This window comes from Acomys minous (assembly GCF_964271855.1).
Source record: "Acomys minous genome assembly, chromosome: 14".
NCBI lineage: Eukaryota > Metazoa > Chordata > Mammalia > Rodentia > Muridae > Acomys > Acomys minous.
The window spans coordinates 98,944,574-98,958,517 of NC_140496.1; the positions used below are offsets into that span (position 1 = coordinate 98,944,574).

Here is a 13,944-nt window from a genome sequence, read left to right on the forward strand (position 1 = left end):
TTTCTATTCTGAGTTACTATTCTCAAGTTACCATACTGACTTTCCATATGGGTTACTATGCTAGGTTCTATACTAAATTACTATACTGAGTTACTATACTCAGATTTCTATACTGAGTTACCATAGTGAAATTTCTATTTTGACACTTCTATTCTGAGTTACTGTACTGAAGTTACCATATTGAAATCTCTATAGTGAATTACCATACTGGTATTACTGTGCTAGGTTATTATAGTGAAGTTTCATCCAAGAGGCAACCTGCTTAAGTGTTGCAGGTTCCTGAGGGAACAAATACAAGGTAAGGAATGAGAGGAAATGAAAGGAGCTTCCCGAAGAACTACCCTGGATCGCAGACAGCAGACTGCGTGAATCATCTGTCAGTTGCATTGCTGATGCGATTAGTCACTGTCCCTGTAGTTCTAACCCTTGCTGACTGATCTAAGAGTCCACCGCTGAGCTCTCTAGGGTAATGCCTTGGAAATGAGGAGACCTGGGCCAGAGCCCAGTCTCTGCCTTTGTCCCAGGCTGTGTGAGTGAAGAGTCATTTCCCCTTCTGTGGGGCTCAGATAAGAGGACGCCCTCCCCCAGAGAGGTAAATGAGATGAGTGTAATCACCTTTAGCCCAGTGCCGCTTTGCAGTTAAAGCTTAAATCATTATTTCACTTCTCTTGACTTGCAAGGTTTCTGCTGATGTGACCCTTTTGAGAGAAGGGTAGGGAAGACGGGCAAAGGAAGTTTTGCCTGGACATCGACCCTTCCTGTGGTCCCTGGGATTGACCACAAATGGAAGAGAGGCTTCTGTTGCAGCTTGCTGCCTTGCTAATCTGGACACAGGTCTGCTGAGAGCTTTGTAAGTTCTGGGTCAGTACTATTGGTTCTCTACAACACTAAAGGAGTGTTTAAGAAAGCATTTGGAGACTAGGGACACACTTAATAGTAGGGTACCTTGCGCATAAAACAAACAAACAAACATACAAAACAGAAAACCACATTGACCCTCTTTGGGAGTTGGGGAGATGATGGCTCCAGGGGGAAAAGAGCTCACGATGCACGAGCAGAAGGATTAAGTTCACATCCCCGAAGCCCACATGACAGGCCGGGTGTGGTGACACATGTCTGTAAGTCCAGGCCTGTGGGAGGGCAGAGAAAGCAGGATTCTAGGGTTCAATGGCCATTTGTTAGCTTCAGGTTCAGTGAGAGATCCTGTCACAATGGAATGAGGCAAAGTATGATTGAGTGGGACACTAGAGGTCTCTTTCTGGTTTCTATACACTTGCACACACATGTGGCTACACACACACACACACACACACACACACACACACACACACACACTCCAAATAAGTCAATAAACTGAAAAGCTTTTGCATTAGAATGTACAAGACATTTTAAGTAGATGTTCTTTGATCCTGATATCATCTTTGCAACTTGGACTTAGTGAGCACATGATTGCTGTGAGGTCAACCAGCTCTGCAGGGTAGCACAGTTAGGGTAGTGAGGAAGTCACTATTTCAACAAAACAGGCCGCAAGTGGGGCCGGTGTGATGGCTCAGTGGGCAAAAGCGCTTGCCTTGCAGGACAGGTGATCGCACTCAGCTCCCCTGGGATGGATGAGAACCAACTCCCAAAAGCTGTCCTCTGGCCTCCGCAGGCGCGCTGTGGCACCCATGCTCCATTCAAGCACACATGCAGCCGATAAAATGAAGACTGAAGCTAAAAATTACTCAAACCCACAAGGTCGATCCAACTCAAACATAATCATCTACTGAGTTATATGCTAATTGCCACATAGAAGAGCGAGGCAGAAACACTCAGATCTCTTCAAATCTGATCGCAGTTTGCTGACTTCCATTGCCTTCCTTTCTTGGTGTTCTCTGTCATGGCCAGTATTTCCGTTGAGCCCTTTCTCACATCTTATTACACCTTTTACACTGTGGCTTATCTTCCTTTTCCCCCTCAGGGAAATTTTGTCCCTTAGTCTCCGCACATCCTTGAGTCTCAGCAACAACCCTCCCTCCCCCTTAGGGAGGCTCTCTGGCCATTTGTGAGCTCAAGTTTGTAGAAATTAAAGTTAAAGTTATCCAGGGTGGGTGTAGTGTTGGTAATTAAAGGAACAGTGGGAACGGGCCCTGAAGAGAGGTCTAGAGTGCAGACTGTGCATCGGAGGGAAAAGCAACGAGAGGCCTTAGCATCTCAAGAAGAGACACGGAGGGAGGGATGGCCAGTGCAGGACACTGCGGCATCAGGAGACTCGGGGGAGCTGAGCAGAGTGGCTCTTTCTTAGCTGCAGTTCACATCTTAAGGAAGACAGCAGTCTCCAGCACACAGTGCTGTGTGTCACGGGGATGTGGTTGGATGATGTGTGTGAAGTGCTCCAGCAGTGGCTGGCGCCTGGTTCATGCCATGCGACATGACTATTTTATTTTAAATGCTATACTCCTATCCCACTGAACAGGGGCAGTGAAGTGCCTTACCACATACTAGCAATGGGCGAAGAAAAAAAAAAGACAGAATTCCCCCCAATGTGGGACTCTGCTGAGTAAGGTCCAAGTCTGACTTCCGTGCTAGGTCTATGAAGAATGGACTCCTTTTCTTAGTGGGTGGGTGAGGGGGTCTCACTCTGTCTGCTCTGGTAATTCCAGATTTTGTAAGGGGCGTTATATAGTCCGAAGAGAAAAATACAGGCCTGACCCCTTTCTGATAGGGAATTTTAACAAGCACAGGGAGTCCCGAGAAGCAACCCACCCTGTGCTGAGACCCTAGCCTCCAGCACATGGCCCTTAACTATACCTAGAAGTCATCTCCTCACACATAGGATAATCAAGCACCGTTTTCTCCTTCTTGTGCTGGGACCCGGTGGTATTGACTGTAAACAGGCACTGTATGTCGATGAAGTATCCTGGCACCCCTAGCCCTAGTGAAGAAGGATCAGCCACATTCACCCTAACTTCATCCCCACTGTCCAGGGTTTATACATCCCTGATTTACAAGTGAAGTTTTGCTTGTTTTCTCATTCCACCATGACTGGCTCAGATTCATCATTTCGAGAAAAGAAAGGCTCTTGCGGGATGTGCAGTGCTCCCAAGACTTCCCACCTCTTGCTAGCACTCGGAATACCGACTCAATGCCATCATGGCAAGACCGGTGCTGACGGCTGGGAAAGCACCCGTGGAGAATGTGTCTCACCCTGTCTGCCAGCAGATTTCAGGCGTTTGCCCGCCTCCCCTACTGTGCCTGGCGTGGTAGACAAATCAAAGGGCTGTGACACTTAGATCTTGTGGAGTTCCCAAGTCTCCCCTTCCTATAGAGGCCTGCGGTCTCATTCTGAAGAGAGCTAATTGTAACACCTGGCGTGGGAACTCATTTTTCACCTCCCCCAGAGAGGCTGGGAATCTGGCTTTGTGCCCAAGCCTCACCCCTAAAGCACTCTAGCCACCCCTGAATAAGAACCGGGGCCTCTGATCTGGAGGGCTTTCTGTTTGCATCTGGAAGCAAGAAGTGCCAGACCGACCTGCTGGGCGTGGGACCCAGACCTGCCGCGGAGGGACCTGGGACAGCACCCCAACAAACAAAATCCTAATTAAAAAAAAATCACATAGATTTCATGTTTTCATAATAGGCAGATAGAACACTCTTCTATTTTGGTTAAATGAACTTCTATTCTGTTGGAGTAAACTCTTTCCCCTCTTCTGGCAAAATTGTATTGTATGTGTGCTCCCACTTACTCAACAAGTTACTCATTAGCACTATAACTCCATCTATATGATTGATAGAGCCAGTAAATGGGTATTATTGCATTTCAGTTTAGTAGCTTGAAGTAATTTTTCTTTCAGGTGAAGCAGTTTTAAAGAAGAGACAGAAAGGGAGCTTTAGTTCCACATCCTTATTTGAACAAGTAGTTCTCAAGACAACACAGAAGAACATTCCAGCATTGAACATACGTCTATCAGTTCATCGGCATGTGTACTAATGGTATGAAACCCAAAGTCCAGCTACATGATAATTTGTCCTTCATGCCTTGACAGCTATGCTGAGTCACAGCATCCTAAAAATTAAAAAAAAAAACAAAACAGACGTGTGATGCTACAGTTGTGCTGGGCACGGGATGATTCCGCCCAATACCATTGAGATGCCTTATTTAAGGAGAACATATGGGTGATGACACAGTTAATTGTCCTGAAGTAAGAACCAGATGTCTGATAAAGTTTCACATTAGCTGCCCCCGAGTTTAATAGGCCCAAAGTGAGAAGAGGGCCTTGGGGGGGAGCACTTGTTGGTTTCATGGAGGAGGGTAGATGAATGGACCAATAGGGAAAGAGATGGTCAATTAGAAGAGGAAGGATTTGACTAAAATGGTATAAGTAAGATAACACAGGGATGCCTGAGCACATTACTATTATTGGCTTATAGCCCTGATGTGTTTGGTGTTTAATTGAATATGGAGTTTAGAATATTAAACATACAGTCATGCTTATGTGCTAGGGGCGGATACCCGTGACCTTCTGATTCTTGGGATAGTATTTCGAGAATCTCTAACTCAAACCAGCTGCTTTCTCTGCTCTCTCAGATGTGGTAGTTAATGAGGCTGGCAGGTCCCCACTTGGCTTGATGAACCACAGGTATTTTTAATTTAGTTCATAGCTAAAAGCGTCACATTTTCTGCCTCATAAAACATTTCTAAGCCAGAAGTTTAGGAAATAAGGGGATACTGGCCATGTTTGGGGTTAATACATCACAAACCATTATGTTATACTTGAGCCAGCGAGACGGCTCAGTGGGAAGAGGGGCTTGTACCAATCCTGAGGATGTTCCATCCCCAGAACCACAGGCAGGAGAAATTGACTCCTGCAGGGTGTCCTCTGACCTCCACATGCATGTGTCATGACATGACTATTCTTTATGTGTGCACACATAGAAGAAGAAGAAGAAGAAGAAGAAGAAGAAGAAGAAGAAGAAGAAGAAGAAGAAGAAGAAGAAGAAGATGACGACGACGACAGGGCTCTTGAGCTGGGAAACAATGTGTTCATTAGCAGTAGGTCAGATGTTAGGAGCACAGGATGTAGTACCCGTGTTTTCTAAGGGGATCCAGAAGGCCCTGAGTACATACGATGACCACTGCCTCTGTTCACAAGGGCCCATTAGGACCACTACAAAGTCTGAGCATGGACACGCTCTGAGGTGAGGTCTGGTAGAGAGGGATTTCCAAATGTCTCTTACCACAGGTTACTTGCCAGCGAACATTGTGACAGAGCAGCTTTGTAATTAAACATATAAGGGAAATAACTCCACCCAACTGCAGCCGCTGGGACAGTGCATACTGTTGGAGTGCGTAAGTTGGCTTAGTTTAGTTATTATGAAACCTGAACAACTTTGGCTTTTTTCAAGCATCTTGGGGCACAGGAGCTAGAAAGACCTTAGTGTTCTGAGGTTTACTATTTTTTCTTTTACCAGTGAGAAATCCTAGGGCCTATGAGGTTAAGTGAATAATTTGCCTTTGGTTACATAACCACAGATTTCCTGCTGGACTTGCTGTCCAATACTATCTAAAAGAATGGCTTATGACAAACGGTTCTAAACTCACAATCATTTTAATCCTCTGCAACATGTAACTGGTTTATATTCAGACACCCAGTGTTGAAGGTAAATTCGTTTTTCCAGCGTTGCATTATGAATTTTGTCAGGAGAGTTCATGGAATACTGTTCGTCCTGTCATGCATACATGATGAGATTGCTTTACAACACACCATGCAATTACGTGTTATTTGAGCAATTCCAAGCTAACCTGATCATGTTTGCAAGCTATGATTTAGCATGTTGAAGCTAAAGTTTAGCATCTCCCACTTTTTTTTTCCCCATATAGGAGCAAATTCTGGACTGTTTTCTGAGAAAAATCTCAAACTTTCTCTAATATTTCCCCTTTAAGGAGGTAGGATGTTCTATATAGATCTCTATGGTGGTCTCAATAGGACTGGCCCTTGTAGGCTCATATATTTGAATGCTTGGCCATTAGGGGGGATGGTATTACTTGACAGAGATTAGGAGGTGTGGCCTAGTTGGAGTAGGTGTGGCTTTTTTGGAGGAGAAAGTGTGTTTCTGGGGGTAAGCTTTGGGGTTTCAAATGCTCGATCCAGGCCCCGTCTTTCTCTTCCTGTTGCCTGCTGATCGAGATGTTGAACTCTCAGCTGCCTGTCCAGCACCATGTCTGCCTGTGTGCTGCCATATTTCCCACTGTGACAATTCAATAAACTTCTGAATGTAAGCCGGCCCCAATGGAATGTTTTCTTTTATACGAGCTGCCATGGGCACGGTGTCTCTTCACAGCATTAGAACACTAACTAGGATAGTATCACTTTTTTTTTTCCCTGAAAAATGCCATTGTCAGGATGGAGAGATGGCTCAGAGGTTAAGGGCACCGAGTGCTCCTCCAGAGGTCCTGAGTTCAATTCCCAGCAACCACATGGTGGCTCACAATCATCTGTAGTGAGATCTGACGCCCTCTTCTGGCCTGCAGGTGTACATGCAGGCAGAACACTTTAAATAATAAACCTTAAAAAAACTGCCATTGTCTTCCTGCCTCTTCTGCATTGCTCCCTGAGTCTTAGGTGTGGGAGTGCTTTGTAGATGTGCTATGGCACTTATCTTTACTAGCCATTGTTGTGAAGGTGCTCTCCTGGGAGAACTAGCTTTGTGTGTGTAAAATTTAAGTGCTTCTGTACTTACGAAGTGTGAGAACCCTTGGTTGAGCAAAGGAGAACTGTGGCTCTGACCTCCACCAGTCTTAGGCTGCAATGAGCAGGTACCAGGGGCCACGTAAGAGTGAGCAAGCGGCTGGGTTAAGGGTCAGTAAGAAGCAGTGTGTGGGCAAAGTCCCTGTCACTATGAGACTGCTAAGGCAGAGGGCTCCCATTAGTGTGTGCGCATGCACGCATGCCTGTGCATGCACACACACAACGTATATGTGTGGGAGGTGTGATGGGAGGTGTGTCACAGTGACTGTGCGGAGCCCAGAGGATTTTACAGTTTACTTTGGGACTAGGTCTTTTGTTGTTGGCTGCTGCATCTGGCAGGTCAGCAGGAACCTGCTAACCTCTTGGGGAACCTCTTATCTCCACCTTCCATCTCACTCTGGACACTGCGATTACAGATGATTGATACCATATTTGGCTCTGAGTGATGCTGGGGATCCAAACTCAGGTCCTTGGGCCTGCACAGACATTTCACCAGCCTTGTCTTCACTTTTTTCCTCCCTTTGGTTTATTTATGTATATGAGTGCTCTACCTGTATGCACACCTGCAGGCCAGAAGAGGGCATCAGGTCATGTTATAGGTGGTTGTGAGCCATCATGTGGTTGCTGGGAATTGAACTCAGGACCTCTGGAAGAGCAGCCAGTGTTCTTAACCTCTGAGCCATCTCTCCAGCCCCCACAAAGACATTTTTAAATAATTTATTGTTTGCAACGTGTAAGTTAGTGATAAGCATGTAAAATAGGCAAGTCAATGGGAATGTGGATAGTGGGTTTTATTCTTTTAAAAGTATGTGTTAGATCTATCTCTCTGTCTATCTATCTATCTATCTATCTATCTATCTATCATCTATCTATCTATCTATCCACAAAAAGGGCCTGTTTCTTAAGCCAAATAGACATAAATAGCAATATGTATGTTACACACACACACACACACACACACACACACACACACACACACGGCCTGATTCTTAAAGCCAAATAGATATAATAGCGCCTAACCAAAATCAATAGACCTTTTATGTAAATTGGAAGACTAAGGAATTATGGGTGTACTAGCTGCTAGGGTATTCAAAGTCCTTGTCCTTAAGATTCAGCTAAGTTTGCAAGTAACCTAAGGCAGCGTGTGCCACAATGGTGTTTGTGCATATAATTCTGGGAGAATCCAGAATATCTTTATACAGTGTTTGAACTTACCCTTGACAATGTAGTTTTAAGTGGAGACTGACAAAAGAAATTACATGCAAAAGGCAACAGGCTTTAACATACACACTGCTGGGAACTTCCCCAGTACGGCTCAGTTCAGACACTTCACTAGGAAATGAGACCAGGAGGATGTAGTTGCCCTAAAGCTCTGGGAGGCAAGCTCTAATAAAATAGAGCCCACTAGAAACATCAGTCCAGACCCAGCCCAGTTATTTGTCTTGTCCTCATGAGCCTCAAGGCTCCCACAGCTTCCCTTCTCTCCAAGCCCCACATGTCTCTTACTGGCCCTCATCAGCTGAGCAGTTTGGCTCATAATCAACAAACCAGAAGGGCAATTTAAGTGCACTAGGATCCACACAACTGTTATAATGAGCTGCTTCTCTGGGCTTCATTTGTACTGACGCCCTAACCCCAGAACAGGTACCTTTCTGAACACTGCCAGCAAGCTAAGTTCACCCACTTCTCTCAGTACAGACTACTCAGTTATGCGTTCTTAATTACCTTCAGGCGTGGTCAGAGGCCCAGCCTTCCCCAGCACACACGAAGGGCAGCTGCAGGGAGTTTGGCAGGCTGATGCCCTCCCCTCCCCTTACGAAGCCCACGGCCACTCTAACCCACTGCTGCAGAGGCATGGGAGTTGGAGGTCCCACCAGACACTTCTTTGAGACTACTCTGAATCTTGTCTGGCAAAACAAGACAGGGTGTGTAAACAGACGTGGTAGGTATTGTAGGACATACAAGACAATGTTCAGTCATTGTGACAGCTTTCATACGTTTTCTTTGCGGTGACTGATGCTCCAGAGGTTGGCGACAGCAGTTGTTCTGATAAGCTTATCTGGTAACCTAAGTTATCCATTACATATTGGGTACCACCTGCTCTACTTATAATATAGCTGACCTTTTCAATTCTGCCACAGTTTATATCACTTTCGTTCCAGAGACAAGGGCACCAAGAGGTGCAATGACTAACACCAGCTCAGGTAACCAAGGGGAAGAGGCAGCACTCCACCTGCTTCCCCAAGTGCATTGGGTGGTGTTTCTAAAACATCAGGTCTGTCTCAAAACCACCAGAGGATTCCAGTATCACCCCAGCAAAAAGGAGAGAGAGAGAGAGAGAGAGAGAGAGAGAGAGAGAGAGAGAGAGAGAGAGAGAGAGAGAGAGAGAGAGAGAGAGAGAAGGTGGTAACTTCCAGGGGACTGAGTAGAAGCTACAGGTAGGTTAGTAGTGTAAACACTTCCAAAGTATCACAAAGCTCATGCCAGAAGAGAGAGAAAGATGAAGAATGAGTATCGTTGAGTTTCAGTTTTCCTTTTCAAACCAAAGATCATCCAGTTGGAAGGCCCCTCCCATCTCTAACTACAGCACTCCTTCATACAATGCTGATGAAGAGTCTAAAGTGCTAAGCGTCTTCGAGGGGGCAGGGGCAGTGGCAGTGGCAGTGGCAGAAGTGTTTAGAGGTTGGTATACTGTTTCTACCAGCATCCCATTCTATAGCACTCAAGGAAATAATTAGGAACACAAAGGGTTAGCAGCACAGTGTTTTTCAAAGCAGTTTATTAGTGAAAAACTGGAAACCTAAAAGTTCAACAGTAGTCTAATGTGGCACATATGAAGAAATATCATGCAGCCATTAAAAAAGATGTAGAAATACATATGACACAGCAAGATAGTCATGGTACTGTCGAGTGAAAAAAGTTACAAAACAGCATGTACAATTTGATCCCATTTGAAAAAAAATCTATAAATGTACAGAATCTGGAGGCCACACACCTCAGTCATAGCATTTTTCCTCAGATGGTAGAACTGTAGGCCACTGTGTTTTTACCTCTAAAGTTTTTTTGTCAGCATATTATGACTTGTATTAATAAAAAAGCATTAACAATTCTTAAAAAGTCTACTCTGACGCAGGATTAAGTAGAGCTTAGCAACCTGAGGTACAGAGATGTACAGACGTTAGTCTGATCCTGCTCGAGTGGTGTGTCAGGTGTTCTGATGCTAAACACCAGTTTAAAGGCACTGTATGGAATATGGTGGTTAGAGCGCATCTTTAGCCCAGTGGTTCTCAACCTTCCTGAGGCTGTGACGCTTTACTACAGCCCCTCATGCTGTGGTGGCCCTAACTATAAAATTATTTTTGTTGCTGTTATTGTAATTTTGCTACTGTTATGAATTATATTGTAAATATTTGTGTTTCTTGATGGTCTTAGGTGACCCCTGTGAAAGGGTCATCTACAAGTTGAGAACCACTGCTTTAGATGGTGGGTCCACATTCCTAGAAACCGTCTATGTTACCCAGGCCCTGGCATTTTAAACAATACTTTTCTTACTGACACTTGGTAACACTTTTACCTTCATACCCACTTCTTAGACTGTCTCTCAGTACCTCAGCCAGTTAGAGTGGTGGGAAGGCTTACAGAAGGCAAGGGGAAATGTTCAAGCGTTGTCAATCGCAGGCGCCTGAGGGAGAAAGCCAGCTCTGGTAGCTCTGTAGTGGTTCTCAGACCTTTATGGTTTACTGTACAACTGTGGGGCCCTGATTCCAGAATTTGGCTCAGTAGGTCTTGTGGGGTAAGACACAGGTATTAGCATTTTTTTTCTTTTACCCAACAAGAGCCAAGCTGTGTGATGAGAGTAATTTATGATTAACAGAATTATAGTCTCTATCTTAGAAAGGCTACATTCTAGAGTGACAGGTACATGCTAAATAAATAAATTATAAAAATAACAACATAATTACAATTAATAGAACATTGTAAAGAAAGTGAGTATTTAAAAAGCTGTCACATGGAAGATTAACACTACTAATTCCACAGGGCCATGTAGATGAAAGTATAAATAAGATAGAATATTTGAAAACAGTTTAATTAACATTTTCAACGAGTTTCCAGGCAATGCTAGTTTAAAGTCTCGTACTTAGACAACATTTCAAATTAGGATAAAGTGGAAGAAGGGCAAGTCTGAAACTTTCTCTAGCTTCATAGTTTTATGATGAGACAAGTGCCACACAGTGACACAGAGGGCTTAGAGCAAATTCAGATGCCAGGCACTCTCCCCTTGACAGCTCTTCACTCTGGCTTGTGCACGTAGGCAACTCATTGTGAGACCTCCCTGCATAAAGAATACTGTCCCATCCTATCACCTTTACCTCAGACACACCCTTCGAACACCAGCTTTCTTTTATTCCTTTATTGTGAAGTTTAACAGACTGGGAGGACGGCTGTAGCCCGCTGGGAATGCTGCTCGAGGATGATCTTCCTAGCTCCCCAGAGTGAGGTACATTCTCATTTTAGGAACCTCATCTCCTGCAATATGATTTTTTTTTTTTTGTTAGCACCATGAAAAATGTTTTAACTAAACCTTGTGGGTTAGATTCCTTTAAAGACAAAGGTAGATAAAACCCATTTCTTTTTCAGTTTGCGGAGAGCCTATAAATACCTCCTTGTTTATTATTTCATGAATAGATGCACCTTCACTCATTACTGTGCTATTAAATTATGCTCAGGGTCAAGGGTTTATTTAAATAACTTTGAATTGCACCAAGAATTAATAGGCTTCACAAGAGTTTTCTTCTATGCTTAACAATCTCCTTGGGCCTTTACCTGAGCAAAACCTAAACACATAACTTTAAGTCAAAACCTAAATTAAAATACCCAAACAAACAATAAAACCTCATTAAAACAACAACAAAATGAAACAAAAGAACATGCCTAAGGGTTGGACTGGATCTGTGAGAGACAAAGGTACAAGCAGCCTTTGCTCCTATTAATACTACAGTATGCAGTAGGTGGGTGTGGCTTCAGGAACCAGCACTCCTGCTGCAGAGCCTGCACTGAGCACGGTGGACAGCAGACACAGGACATGTTCCCCCAGCCCAGTCACAGCCCACACAGCATGGGGCCAGGGGCTTTGAAAAGGGCATCTGTGTTTTCAAAATGTTTATATGTGCCAGGTCTTTGCCTAAGAGCACAAAACACAAAGTGACACTTGTGGAATAGTTTCCTGGTAGGTGGCATACATATCCCATTTTACTGATAAAAAATGGCAGCTCTAAATCTGAGCTGAATCCCAAGGAGCCTAATATGTGAGGGTACGAACACAGGATCAACTCAGCCCATGGTTAAACTTTCTCTGTACTGTTCAATTTCCCATACACTTAATCTGCAGAACTAAAGCTGCTGTTTAAATTCACCCAGATTTTTAGTCCCTTAAAACCTAAATTTGGACAAATGTAACAGATGGTACTTTAGGCTGTAAAACTTTCTGAGGGAGGAAAACCAAAACTTTATTCACTTGATTCTCTAGAACACTAGCCATCTCAAGCTGTCTTTGGAGTTCTTTAAGTATATAATTCAGCTGTGAGTCAGAGCCTTACACAACTAAGAACCTGCAGAGGAATTTCTCTTACAGCACAGGAATAAAGGGGCTCTTAGTGCTGGGACCAAGAACTACGTTTCCCATGTATACCAAGCTCTTAGGAGCTCTTAACACAAATGGATCTTTTAAAGTGCTATTTAAACATCCACCTTTTTAGAGCTCAAAAGTTTACAATTCAAGAATCTGACTGTATGAGCTACACCTTTGTACTTTACTACTCTGAACAAACTTATGCTCTCTTGGTTCCAGGCCTAGTACAACTCTGACTTCTCAGATCTGAACTGGTAATTCAGTACTTTGGATTTCTTCACAGTATTAATCCTGTTACAGGTCATTTTTTCCCCCTTTAGGAGCATCTTGTTCATAGCAGTATACTTGGTTGATCAACAAAGGACCCAACGCTCAACAATGTCTTTTGAATGGATGGATGGATGAATGATGAATGGATGAGACTGACGGCCTAACAAAAGGATTTCTCAGTTGGCAATTTACAGCAACTTCTGCTGACACACAGCATGGTCCTCACAGCAGTCTCTGGTTTGAAATGTGTCACTGATAATTTTTCAGAAGGTGTATTTCACAGAGATCCTGATGAATATAAACTACATTCATTGCCTATGATTTCCCCTGTAATGAATGCTGTTGTTTTAATCCGTATTTTCATACATATTCACACATTTCTTGTTCAACAACAAATCTTTACTGTAGTGTAGTATGTTTTTAATGGCTGCAATTCTAATTATGCATCAAACTGTGGCAACTGAATAATCTTAAGAGTATTCTTAGTAAATGAATTTTCCCCAGTGTTCTGTAACCTTAACATTATGAAATAAGGTAATACTTTTCAAGGACTCAGGTTTAAAAAGAAAATATCCAGTAGTGTTTAAAACATAAATAAACTGAACTCAATCCAACTTAACCCAAAACTCCAAAGCCAAGAGACCCTACTAAAGCATAGTGTTTAAGTCATCTGATTCCTACTGAGCAGCAAGGTAAAAATGAGACTTTACTTCATTCTTTGGCTATTGTACCTAATAAATGAGTCACTGGTAACATGCACGATAAATTTATTTGCATAAAAGAAAAAGCTTGCCGTTAATGAAAAATTCAGTAGAAAACAATTCTTTTGTTTTTAAGTTTGGGCTCAAAAGTAGAAGTTGTTTGTTAGTGAAACCTCAGTAGAAAGAATTGTATAAGAAAAGATTCTTGTCATGAAATTGCTAACATAGATTCTGTAATGAAGTATTAACCATGCAATTTTATTGGCAGAATGGCCAGTTTCTGATGGCTTCTAGTATTTCTTTTTCAGTCTCTTATAACATTACACGAAAGATACTTGAACCTGTTTCAGAGTTACTGGATATAAATATGGCGTCACGATGGTCATCTTTCACGGCCTCCCTAGTTAATTGAGAAGTTCTAAGTAGGTAATTGGCACCTTGCCCTTCTGATTTCCTCTCTCCCCCATTAGCCAGTCTGAATCCATTCCAATGACACTGAACACAGTGATTACCTACAAAATATAATATTTCCAATTATTAACTATATTAAAAATAAGCGTATAGCAAGCAAACCAGATTTGTATTAAATGTTTAAATTATTCACTATTTAAGGACT

The 13,944-nt window shown here is 43.1% G+C and overlaps 1 protein-coding gene across 5 annotated transcripts in view; it reads right to left on the bottom strand.

Moving 5' to 3' along the window:
- Positions 1-13,380: 13,380 nt before the first annotated feature.
- SH3GLB1 (SH3 domain containing GRB2 like, endophilin B1) overlaps positions 13,381-13,944 on the bottom strand; it is a 28,037-nt gene continuing 27,473 nt past the window's right edge. For all 5 annotated transcript variants that reach the window (XM_084755227.1, XM_084755226.1, XM_084755229.1 and 2 more), the window contains one exon: positions 13,381-13,840. In XM_084755227.1, coding sequence (XP_084611353.1) covers positions 13,733-13,840 — 108 coding nt within the window. In that variant the 3' untranslated portion in view covers positions 13,381-13,732. The remainder of the gene's footprint in view (positions 13,841-13,944) is intronic.